General features: G+C 43.9%; 1 protein-coding gene across 2 annotated transcripts in view; it reads right to left on the bottom strand.

Moving 5' to 3' along the window:
• The window catches only part of FAXC (failed axon connections homolog, metaxin like GST domain containing), a 74153-nt gene that overhangs the window by 52720 nt on the left and 8244 nt on the right, over positions 1–13189 (bottom strand). For both annotated transcript variants that reach the window (XM_052645731.1, XM_052645729.1), the window contains exon 3: positions 3933–4129. In XM_052645731.1, coding sequence (XP_052501691.1) covers positions 3933–4129 — 197 coding nt within the window. The remainder of the gene's footprint in view (positions 1–3932; positions 4130–13189) is intronic.

Below are 13189 nucleotides of genomic sequence, written 5' to 3'. Positions count from 1 at the left end.
TTCCAATTCAGGGGGTGCAGGTTTGATCACTGGTCAGGGAACTAAGACGCCACATGCCTCGAGAGAGGGGTGAAAACAAAACAGAAACAATATTGCAAAAAATTCAATAAAGACTTTAAAAAATAGTCCACATCAAAAAAAAAAATTAATTATAGCCAACCTAGAAGTGATTTGAATCTTCTTTTGTAACATCCATATTTTTATGGGTGACACTGTTATAACTATAGGGAGTTTGACAATGGTACCCAACACCATTGAGATTAGAAGAGCTTAAGACACTCCTGGTGGTTCAGAAGGTAAAGAATCTGCCTGCAATATGGGAGACCCAGGTTCATTGCCTGGGTTGGGAAGATCCCTTGGAGAAGGAAATGGCAACCCACTCCAGTACTCTTGCCTGGAGAATTCCATGAACAGAGGAGCCTGGCGGCTACAGTCCATGGGGTCACAAAGAGTCGGACACAACTGAGCTGCTAACACACACACACACATACAAACATACACGACACCCAGTAGTGTCCTCAAGGGGACAGTATGTCACCTAGAAGCCACTATAGCATCTGTTATCAAAACAATTTCATTCCAGTAATCTGACCCCAAGTCTCTCAGACTTTGCTTTATTCTGGCTTCCCTGCATTTAACTTTAGCATCCAGTGAAACAAAGGGGATAAAAAAACTGTCTTCAACAATAGCATTTATAATGTAAGTGGGATATAACTGTATGGATTTCAAGTGCAAGAAAAAACCACTTTATAGCTGAGCGTGCTTTTTGTACAGACCTAATTCAGAGCTTCAGAATTATATGTTAAATAATGTCTTCATTATATAATGACAGGAGTCTTTGTTTTTCAGAAAATCATATCTCAAGTGGAGTATTTTTAAAGTTTCAGACCCAGACAGACATATCTGAAAACTCCAGATAACTGAATCAATTGAGTCAAATAATTAATTCTCCCTCTTACACTTCTGTAAGTATAAACACAACTAGAGCTCATCAATGGTCAAAATTCAACAAGCTCTCATGGAAAGCTCATACTTATAATATTTTCATACATACTGTGGTCAGTTTCCTATGCCGGCCCTCGGTTTCCACAGGCGTGCACTTTCTTACCATGGATTGCACCGAGTAAAGGGGGTGGGTGTTGGGATTTAGAGCTCTCAAGAAAGACCGTTCAGGATCCCGCCAAAGCAAGAAGTTTGCTAAAGGTTTGGAAACTTAAAGAAACAGAGAAAGTTTGTTTTTCCTTCTGCTACCGAAGACTAAAAGAAATTGGAGGAAGTAGGATTTTTTTTTATTTTTTGAAAGGTCACTGGATATTTGTATCTCAGTCAAGACTTGACCTCCCACCTTCACTATTCATTTTTCAAATAAACGCTTGAGGAGACACAAATGAGAAACAGTAGCTAACCCCCAAAAGTAAGCTATTTGTATTTTAATTTAAAAATACTAATTACGAGCTTTCCTGGTGGCTTGGCTCAGTGGCAGAGTCCACCTGCCAGTGCAGGTTTGAGTCTTGATCCGGGAAGATCCCACATGCCACAGAGCAATGAAGCCCACGTGCCACAACTATGGAGCCTGTGCTCTGGAGCCTGGGAGCTGCAACTACTGAGCCCTTGCAACCTAGAGCCCATGTGCCGCAACAAGAGATGCCACCACAATGAGAAGCCCACACACTGCACCTAGAGTAGCCCCCGCTCACAACTAGAGAAAACCCCACACAGCAACGAAGACCCAGCACAGTCACAAAAATTAAAAAAAATTTAAAGTACTAATTTAAAATTAATATTTTTTAATTAAAAAAGAGAAGAATCTACATATGACCTTTGCAACTTCCCAAGCACTTGGGGGTTTGTGATCTGTAAAATTAAGATTCTCACCCAGTGGAGTACCACCTCCTAAGGCTCCCTCCCAGCCCTCCCCACCACACCCTGCCCCCTCACCACATCAGTAGGAAAAGAAGAGAAGGGAAGGACAGAAGATGAACTTCTATCAGGAAGTAAACATATATAACACATCACTAATACCCAGAGCAAGAAGCAGTGACAGCTGGTACTTGGAAATCTTGCTGGATCAAAGTCTTTCTAAGCCAAATATAAATTTCCTGCACGCACACATAGCACACACAGAAATCAAAGAGTGTTGCAAAAGTACCAACTTAACTGTAAGGCTTTCAGCTTTTCAGGCAGCTGAAAAAGTGCTAGCTCTCCATATTAATGGCCCATCCATCAAATGAAGTAGCACTCGTGGGGGCCGGTGGTGGCTCAGCAGGGGAAAGTACAGAGAGCCTGGGTGGCCCTACACTGGTTCTTCATTTTCCTGATCACTGCGAAGCAGGACCTGCAACCCCGGGCAAGCAAGTGAGACGACTCTGTCCCCCAAGGGCTTTTCCCTGAGGCTAAGCATGTCACCTGCACTCCTGCATTTTGTTCCACCCTGCAACCCCTGCACTCTTTGAGAGGGAAGGACCAGCAGTTCTCCATAAGTATTATAAGGAACAGACCACACTGAGCCTGTAATCTATCCCACACTGATCTGCAGCCCTGGCTTCACTCTGCCTGACTCCCTCCTTCCTCCCAACACCTTCACCTCTGCAGTGAGAAACAGAAGAAAGTGATGCTTCAGGTCAGTCCTGGAATAAAGTGGGCAAGAACTGAAAGCGGAAAAAGAAAAAGAAAAAAAGGAGAAGGTCACAAAATTCAAGAGACAAGTTTTCCATTTAGAAAGAGCTGAATGTATGAAATAGGAATGTGAAGGCAAAGAACTTTCTACAGTCAACCCCACATTGAGTGTAACTCTCAGTGGAAGAGGTGAAAGCTATTCAGTGAGCAATGACCTAGTAGTAACAATTAATGCCCAAAAAAGTGGACTCAGCAATTCTTTATTAAATCTTTAGAACAAGATGAAGTGCAGAAATCAGGGGAAAAATATTTATTACCTATTGGAGTGTACAGAAAGGCTAAAACTCTAGAAGATAAATGGAAAAAAAAAAACCCCACATTTCAATGAAATTGTAAAGCAAGAAGAACCAAGTCTGCCTAACTCACGCAATGTCACAGGAGCATACCACCTGCAAAACAGGGGCACCTAACCCACACGGGGTCTGCAATGCTTCAAACTCAGGAAATATGGGCTGAAAGTCAGCCAATCAGGGCAAAATACAAGCTAGGAGTCAGCCAATCAGGGCAAAGTACAAGCTAGGAGTCAGCCAATTAGGACAAAGTATAAGCTAGGAGTAAGCCAATCAAGGCAAAGGTACTCAGAAAACAGTAGTAAGCTTTACTTCTGGATCATTGAGAAGTTCTTGTCATACAGGGAAAACTGACAATACTCTGCCAAAGCTTGCATAATTTATTTCACCTAAGACTTCTATCTGCCTTAGTGTTCTGTTCCCTCCTCTGAGTATCTGATGAAACATTAACTCAGCAGTTTGTATTTGTAAAAAGCCCAGTCTATCGCCCTCATTTCAGTGACCTAGATTGTGGGTAAGGAGCTATATAGCCCATGGGCTAAGAAGTTTTCATATTTGTAAATGGTTGAGGGAGACAAAAATCAAAAGAACAGTATTTTATATTAAATGAAATTAAATGTCAGTGCTTTTGTTGTTTTATTTAAACACAGCGATGCTTATTCATGTGTGTATCATCTATGGCTGCTTTTGCGCTAACACCGCAGAATTAAGTAGTTGCCACAAACAAATGTAGTTCAAATAGCCTAACATATGTACTAGCTGGGCCTCAGCAGAAAATGTCAATTCTGCTCTAGATACCTAGAGACTTAACAGTCACAGTTTTGACCCCTAAGTCGGTCAGAACGCAGAACACTTTGGGAAAGGCGCAGCAGTGGGGGAGGGGGAGCTGAAACGTGCAACAACTGGCTTGCTTCACATGATGGGGACGTGCCCTGGACACCCACCCAGGCCCCTGGGGGCACTCACCAGTAGAAATGCTCCTCCACCATCTTAGTCACTGCCCTGGAGATGGCTCTTTCATGAGGACCAAGGTTTTTGTTTAAATTCACTCCAAGTTTCTCTTCCAGAAAGTCAATTATGAATTCTGTCCCGGAAACTTTTTCATGATTATATTCAATCCAAGGCATTTTCCCTTGAGCAGAGAGTTTTCCACCAAAATAATTCTAAGCAGAGTAAATTGTAAAGAGAAAAGCAAAGTTTTATTTAAACTTCACTGTATGGTTAACAGAAACAAACATTCCAACAGTATATTTGATAGTGACTGCACTATTCAAGTGAATGAAATCAGCATAAAAACTCTTAAGGGGATAAACAGTTAATCTGGGGGAAAAAAGGTTTATCTCACATGAAAATATTACTTTACTCCCGTACATTTTATCATGGGTTCTGGCTTGTGTGTGCTTAGTCGTTCAGTTGTGTCCGACTCTTTGTGCCCCTATGGACTGTAGCCTGCCCGGTCCTCTGTTCCTGCTGATTCTCCAGGCCAGAATACTGAAGTGGGTTGCCATGCCCTTCTTCAGGAGATCTTCCCAACCCAGGGATTGAGCCCAGGTCTCCCACATTGCAGGCAGATTCTTTACCATCTGAGCCACCAGGGGAGCCCTTATTGTTCTGGCTTACTGGTTTGTTTGTTGTTGTTTTTTAAAAAAAAAAAAAAGGCAGAAAGGAAGGTGAGAGCTGAAATGATCTTAATCCTGGTCAGAGTCCATCTAATTATAATGTTTGAACAATCCAAAAACACAGAAACTGAAAATAAACCATAAGGAGGCATATACTGATTGGGCTACTGATCACAAATCTCACTTGGAACAGTACCTTACACTTGAAAATGCTTATCATAATACCACTATATTGCAAACAAGTGGTCCCAGAAATTACAACAGTGGGATATAACAAAGTGTGCCCAACAGACTCAATTCCAGTGCCTATGAAAATGCAGATTCCTAGGCCCACACCCAGATCACTGAGTTAGAATCCAGGGAAAGGTGGCCAGAAATCTGTACATTTGACAACCTCCCTTTGATTCATACCCACACTAGAAGTCTGTGGTGTCTCAGGGGAGATTCTGATCCCAAAACGGGGTTGGTGAGAGGTGGGGGTGGAGTCAAAGACTTTATAAGCATTGAGAATGACAGGGTAACATCTTCCAATCCCTGTATAAAAAGATCTTAACTACACTGATGGAGCGGATTCTGTAATAATGATTGTATTTATTCAATTGCTTTTCTCAATAAATTTGGACTGTGTGAATCTCAAAGTTGATTTTTAAATCTGAATCCAGTTTTGGGTGGTCAACACAGCTTAATCAGAGTATTACAAACTTCTCATACTTCATACAAGTCAATAGTTTGGATACTATAGACTAGTAGCCAAATGTTAGTTCCTGTGCAGTAAACTGAACTCTCAGACGTTGCTGATGGGAATGTAAAACAGCACAACAATTTTGAAACCATTTGTTAATTTCTTAAAAGGTTAAGTACACCCTGTCACTCAATCCAATCATTTCACTCCTAGGTGTTTGCCTAAGAGAAAAGAAAGCATATGTCCATGCAAAGACTTGTACATATGCTTTCTCATGGCGGGGTGTGTGTGTGTGCATGTGCGTGCGTGTTCACTTGCTCAGTCTGTGTCTGACTCTTTGTGACCACATGGACTGCAGCCCACCAGGCTTCTCTGTCCATGGGATTTTCCAGCAAGAATACTGAATCGTGTTGCCACTTCCTACTCCAGGAAGCAGGAGACAACATTTTAGAGATACTATGAAAATATCTAAAGATTAGATGAATTCAAAAAATATTTTTAAAAAGAAACACAAAAGTAACCGGCAAAACTAAGTGTGAGATGACAGTAATCTTTTTTCCATGAACTTCAATTTTTCTGAATGTTATATTCCTTTTAAAATAAATCTATATAATTTTTAAATAATACTTAATATTCTTTAACTTCCTTAAACATATTAAAGAATACCTGGTCTAATTTTATTTAGGCAATTGGAGTCTAAGAATTGATGCTATTGAACTGTGATGTTGGAGAAGACTCTTGAGAGTCCCTTGGACTGCAAGGAGATCCAACCAGTCCATCCTAAAGGAGACCAGTCCTGGGTGTTCACTGGAAGGACTGACACTGAAGCTGAAACTCCAATACTTTGGCCACCTCATGCGAAGAGTTGACTCATTGGAAAAGACTCTGATGCTGGGAGGGACTGGGGGAAGGAGGAGAAGGGAACGACAGAGGATGAGATGGCTGGATGGCATCACCAACTCGATAGACGTGAGTCTGAGTGAACTCCGGGAGTTGGCGATGGACAGGGAGGCCTGGCGTACTGCAATTCATGGGGTTGCAAAGAGTCAGACGTGACTGAGTGATTGAACTGAACTGGAGTCTGACTGGCCCACCAACAATAGTTTCTGAAAGTAATTTTCAGAAGAATGATGAAGAGGTAAATCCTCTTTATCTTTGCAAAGCTGATGTTTCCCCCTGCAAGTCTGCCCTAGATGAGATTAATGCATCTACACTTACACTACATTATTAGCACAGCAGTGAAAGGCATAGGCTTTGGGTTTAAAACTCTGGTGTACTCATTCAGTCCTCATTTGTGTGACCTTGGACCTCCCTGGTCTCCCTTAATCCCCTTGGATTCATCTCTATATAATTGGGATAATATGCTATGCCACGCTAAATCACTTCAGTAGTGTCCGACTCTTTGCGACCCTATGGACTGTAGCTCACCAGGCTCCTCTGTCCATGGGATTCTCCAGGCAAGAACACTAGAGTGGGTTGCCATGCCCTCCTCCAGGGGATCTTCCCAACCCAGGAATCGACCCATGTCTCTTATGTCTCCTGCATTAGTAGGCAGGTTCTTTAACACTAGTGCCACCTGGGAAGCCCATTAGGATAATAGCAGTGGCTAAAATTAAATGAGAAAATGCACACAATGTGTTTGACAGAGTGCCTTTATCAGAAGTATTAACATCACCATCCCCATTTCAAAATGGATAACTTGCAACCTTCAGAGAAATCCCAATCTTGGAACTTTGACGTGCTACACTGGCCACAGTGCCCCCAACTTTTCAGTTAAATTTATATCCATTACATTCACAGCACCTCTGGAATCATCTTGAAAGGTCCCCCACTGGGTAAATTTGAGCTAAATTTGAGCACCTTTTGTGGATTATATAACACGTTGAAAAAAAATTCATGCATCCATTATTGTGAATAAGAAATAAATGCATTAGTCTCTGCCCTTGGTTCCCAGCACAGAGCTCCTAAAATCCTTATAAATTCCTAAGTGTTCAGAACATGAGGAAAACCTTTTGTTCTGAGGAGGTGACTCTGAGTGGGCTCCTGGATAAACTGGTCACCAGAAAGACCAAGTCACAGTTAGAAGCTTAGCATTTTCAACCTCCTCCCCCATCCTCCAGAGAGCAGAGAGGGGTTGGACATGGAGTTATACTTCCCAGGTGGCACTAGTGATAAAGAACCCACCTGCCAATGCAGGAGATGTTCAGAGATGCGGGTTCAATCCTGGGTCAGAAAGATCCCCTGGAGGAGGGCATGGCAACCCACTCCAGTATTCTTGCCTGGAGAATCCCACGGACAGAGGAGCCTGGTGGGCTACGGGCCACAGGGTCACAGAGTCAGACATGACTGAAATGACTTAGCACACATGCGCACACTACTTGAGGAAGCCTCCACAAAATCCCCTAAGTATGGGGCTTGAAGAGCCTCCAGGCCAGTGAACACATCCACACTGGGAGGGTGAAACTCCCAAATACGCAAGAACAGACGTTCCTACTCAGGACCCTCCCACACGTCCCTCTTCATTTAGCTATTCATCTGTATCCTTTATCAAATACTTCAGTAAGCTGGTAAACGTAAGTGCTTCCCTGAGTCCTGTGGGCTGCTCTAGCCTAGTAATCAAACCTAAGGAGGGGTCATTAGAACCTCTGATCTACAGTCGGTTGGTCAGAAGCACAGGCGACAATCTGGGCTTGCGACTTGCATCTAAAGCCGGGGCAGTCTTGTGGGACTTCACCCAGGGAATCTGATGCTGCCTCTGGGTAGCGTCAGGACTGAACTAAAGTGTAGGTTGTCCAGCTGAAGGCAGGGTCGACAGAGGATGAGACAGTTGGATGGCATCACCAACTCAATGGGCATGAGTTTGAGCAAGCTCCAGAAGATGGTGATGGACAGGGAAGCGTCGCATGTTGCAGTCCATGGGGTCGCAAAGTTGCAAAGAGTCAGACACGACTGAGTGACTGAATAACAACGTCCAGCTGGTGTCAGAGAGGACTGACTGCTGTGGGCCTCATGTTTGACCAGAAGTGTCAGAAATGAAGTGTTTCATGTGAGTCGCAAAGGAGACTCATGGGGAGAAACACACAGTAGGGAGGGACTGGTTTCCCCTACACAGGAAGGAAAAATCTGAGTACTTTCCTTTATAACTACACACTATAGTTTTGTAGAAGAATGTCCTTGTGTTTTGAAGGTGTACCCTAAAGTTTGGAGGGGTGAAGTGTTGAGATTCTTACAGCTTATGTTCAAATGTTGCATTAAAAATTTTTTTCATAAAGGTATACATAAAATGAAGTAAAGGAAAGAAGACAACATGTTAACATGTTGGTGAGTCTAGGGGAAGGGCATATGGATATTCACATACTATTCTTTTAACTTGTCTGTAGCTCCGAAAATTTCCAAAACAAAAAGATAGTGGGGTGGTATAGGGCAGGAGGGTGGTGTACAAACAAAAACAGCAAATAGAACATCAGAAGTTAGGGCTAAGAACCAGAGCAGAGAGTTTCAAAAAGAGCCATTTCCTTCTCTTTTCTTTGTCAGATTTAAAAAGAATGATTGTGTGAAATACATGCTTCTTATACAATCAGTTACGGCAAATGATGCAGGTATCTTTATGTGAAAGTCACTCAGTCGTGTCCAACTCTTTGTGACCCCGTGGACTGTAGCCCACCAGGCTCTTCTGTCCATGGGATTCTCCAGCCAGAATACTGAAGTGGGCAGTGATTCCCTTCTCCAGGGGCTCTTCCCGACCCAGAGATCAAACTCAGGTCTCCCTCATTGCAGGCAGATTCTTTACCATCTGAGCCACTAGGGAAGCCCTTTATGTGCTGCTGCTAAGTCACTTCAGTCGTGTCCAACTCTGTGCGACCCCACAGATGGCAGCCTACCAGGCTTCCCCGTCCCTGGGATTCTCCAGGCAAGAACACTGGAGTGGGTTGCCATTTCCTTCTCCAATGCATGAAAGTGAAAAGTGAAAGTGAAGTCGCTCAGTCGTGTCCGACTCTTAGCAACCCCATGGACTGCAGGCCTACCAGGCTCCTCCGTCCATGGGATTTTCCAGGCAAGAGTACTGGATTAGGGTGCCTTCACCTTCTCCAGCCCTTTATGTATGTATGTCTAAAAACAAGTATGGAAAGATGCTCAGAAGTATTTGTGATGACAATCTCCAGCTAGTAAGATATCATCGATTTTCATTTTCCACTGACACTTTGTTGAAATTGTTAAAATTCCTATAAGGGCCATATCCTCCAAATGTAATCAGAAAAACAAATGGTAAACTGTTTTCATTTTGGGGAAAAAAAAACCATATCTGCAGGAGCAACTTCATTTTCACTTTTCACTTTCATGCATTGGAGAAGGAAATGGCAACCCACTCCAGTGTTCTTGCCTGGAGAATCCCAAGGACGGGGGAGCCCGGTAGGCTGCTGTCTATGGGGTTGCACAGAGTCGGACACGACTGAAGCGACTTAGCAGCAGCAGCAGCAGCAGGACCTCCTTACATCTTTTTGGTAACTTCCTATGAATCTATAATTATAACAAAATGAAGTTTTAAAAGTTCATCTGCCAATATTTATATTCTTATTTTAAAAAGCTAACAACTGCAACTAATACATCAGGCTTTTTAAGAAAACCCTTGTGAGTTCCTACTAATGGTCATCAAATATTTATCCCTGTCTCATTTTGATTAAAAAATAAAAAAAGCTTCAAATATAAAGTCATGCTCTTAGGAACATGACATTTTAATCTTTTTTTAAAAGGCACAGGGCAAAGAAGGGGCAGAGGGTAGTGCTCCCTGGGTTGATGACAAAATACCTCTCTACTGATCCTCCAAGCAGAGAGCCCAAATAGTACTTCCCAGGCATCACCAGCAACAACACAAACCCTCATTGAGGACGCACAAGGTCTCAAAGGATCCCCACCCTCACCCCTGAGACGGGATCAGAGCATCCCTTTCTAAATCATAAAACCATCTTCCTGTTACCTACCCCAGTGAACACCCACTTCATTTATTTTCCATAGAGACCTCACAGAAGAAACACTCCAATATCACTCCTTTCATAAAAAATATAACTTAACAGGAAATAATAATTTTAGAAGGGGTAAGCAGTCCCCCTCTTGAAGGTTTCTCTAGGCTTCAGAGCGAGGCGTGTGTCCAGCTGCTCCAGCTATACTAACGAAAAGCAGAAGCCTGAAACACGACCAGAGGGGGTTAGGCTGCTGCTAGAGCACTTAGACAGAGAAGGCAATGGCACCCCACTCCAGTACTCTCGCCTGGAAAATCCCAGGGACGGGGGAGCCTGGTGGGCCACAGTCCATGGGGTCGCACAGAGTCGGACACGACTGAGAGACTTCACTTTCACTTTCATGCACTGGAGAAGGAAATGGCAACCCATCCAGTGTTCTTGCCTGGAGAATTCCAAGAACGGGGGAGCCTGGTGGGCTGCCATCTATGGGGTCACACAGAGTCGGACACAACCGAAGCGACTTAGCAGCAGCAGCAGCAGCAGAGCACTTAGAGCTTGACGGCTTGAAGGCAAGTAAGGAAAGGGCAGGGCTCCCCTGGTGGTCCAGTGGTTAAGAATCTTCCTGCCAATGCAAGGGACACAGATTTGATCCAGGAAGATCCCACATGCCATGAAGCAACGAAGCCCACGCCCCACAGCTCCTGAGCCTGCTCCCTAGAGCCCAGGAGCCACAACAAGAGAAAACCCATGTACAGCAGTGAAGACCCAGTGCATGCAAAAATAAATTTTTTTTTTAGATGGTATCATCTACATTCTTTCTTTTAAAAGAAAAGTATTAGTGTCCAACACTTTGTGATCCCATAGACTGTAGCCCACCAGGCTCCTCTGTCCATGGGATTCTCCAGGGAAGAATACTGGAGTGGGTTGCCATTCCCTTCTCCAAGAGATCTTCCCGACCCAGGGATCAAACCCAGGTCTCCTGCATCGCAGGCAGATTCTTTACTGTCTGAGCCACCAGGGAAGGAAAAGGTAACACAGGATGGCAGCTGCCACACCACTGCCCACAGGATGACTTCATCAAGGATGGGGGGCACAGGAAATCTAGAAAGCCAGGAGAGGCCACAGAGCAGAAAACTCAGGTTCAGACCCTCATGCCAGAAGCAGTCACAGCTAAACGCAGTGATGTGGTGGGGAGTGATGAGGGACCAGTGGCAAGCGGTCACAGCTAAACGGCCACTGGGGAGCAGTCTCTCCCTCCAATGTGAGTCCCTCAGTGACACACACCTTCAAGCACTGACTGTCCACACCGAGCTGAACAAGGGTCTTTCAAATCCAATTGAACAATGATTCAAGCCTTGTGGAGTCTTTTGCTATTTTCTCCTCCATTGCTGGCTTCCAAAATCCTGAATAATCTTCCTGCCTCTCTGTCCAGACTCACCCCTTGCATTCCAGTTCCACTCACAAAGACCCTCTGTGAGTCTAAGACCTGGATCACCTTCAGTTCAGTTGCTCAGTCGTGTCCGACTCTGCGACCCCATGGACTGCAGCATGCCAGGCTTCCCTGTCCATCACCAACTCCCAGAGCTTGCTCAAACTCATCGACTTGGTAATGCCATCCAACCATCTCATCCTCTGTCGTCCCCTTCTCCTCCTGCCTTCAATCTTTTCCAGCATCTTCTGCTCTCCCAGATCTCCCAGCCTGAAATCCAGGTTCAGTGTCATATTCCCAGAGGACCAGTGACCAAACTGAGCATGTCATTCAACTCTCCCAGCCCTGCCTTAGGAAGATCAGTGCCACACCCTGCCACCCCACATGCCTTCTCTGTAGAGAAACCAGCTCAGAAAGCACAGGCCACTGGGACGTAGGACTTGGAGGGATAATATCATTAGCAGGGCAACCAAAAGCTTGGCTAGGTGAGGGACTTCCCTCTCTAACCTCCCAGCTGCTCTGCTTCCTGCTAAGAAGACCACCCCTCCCAGTGCTGCTACTATGTAAGAGCTTAAAGTGGAACCTTGATCATCTGAGGAAACGCAGCAAACTGGAGGGATCACAGTGGTGTGGGGGTGCCTGGGGCTCACCTCCCTACTTTACTTACATTCCTTCAGAGGCACACAGCCTGCATCTTAAGCTTTAGACCTTTCCCAGTACAAAGTCCTGGGCAGGGAAGCTAACATCCCTGGAAAGAGGAGATCGCAAACCAAATTACTAGACATCTAAGGGCACAGTAACTAAGAGAAGGGTAGCACACTGAATATATACAATGTAAGGCAGAATGATTGGGAAATACCAATTTAATCTAATTAATGAGCATAAGAAATATCCTCCAAGGGATAAAGGAAGGGATTGTAATACAAACCAAGGGGAAATAGTAAGGAGAAAAATGCAAAGTTGAACACAATAGATGAGATAAATAGTAGGATGGTTACAAGAAGAGAACAGAGGGATGCAATGGAAGCTCAGAGAAGTGAATTCTCCAAGGAGGAAGAGGAAAAGAATAAAGGATAAAGGATAGGTTCAGAGAAACAGAAAATAAAAGCCTAGATTCCAGGATCCAGATTCCAGGATAATCAGGAACAGGAAAGAAGAAGGGGAAACAAACAAATAAAAAAGAAAAAGAAATATGTGAAGAACATAGGTAGTTTCTCAGAATTAAAAAGAGATTAAAGACTTCAGATGAAAAGCATTTATAAAGGACCAAAAAAATACATAAAAATCCATACCAAGTCAGAGTATGATGACAGTTAAGAATGTTGAGATTAAGGATTTCCCTGATGGTCCAGTGGCTAAGACTCCATGTTCCCAACGCAGGTGGCTGGGATTCAATCACTGGTCAGGGAACTAGATCCCACATGCCTCAACTAAAAGATCTCGTCTGCCACAATTAAGACATGGTGCAGCCAAATAAATAGATATTAAAAAAAAAAAAGAGTCGAGCATAAATGCAAATTCTAAAAACTTCCAAA

The sequence above is a fragment of the Budorcas taxicolor genome, chromosome 9, assembly GCF_023091745.1.
Source record: "Budorcas taxicolor isolate Tak-1 chromosome 9, Takin1.1, whole genome shotgun sequence".
Taxonomy (NCBI): Eukaryota; Metazoa; Chordata; class Mammalia; order Artiodactyla; family Bovidae; genus Budorcas; species Budorcas taxicolor.
Note: the sequence above shows the minus strand (reverse complement) of the source record. Positions and strands in the feature narration are given on the sequence as shown.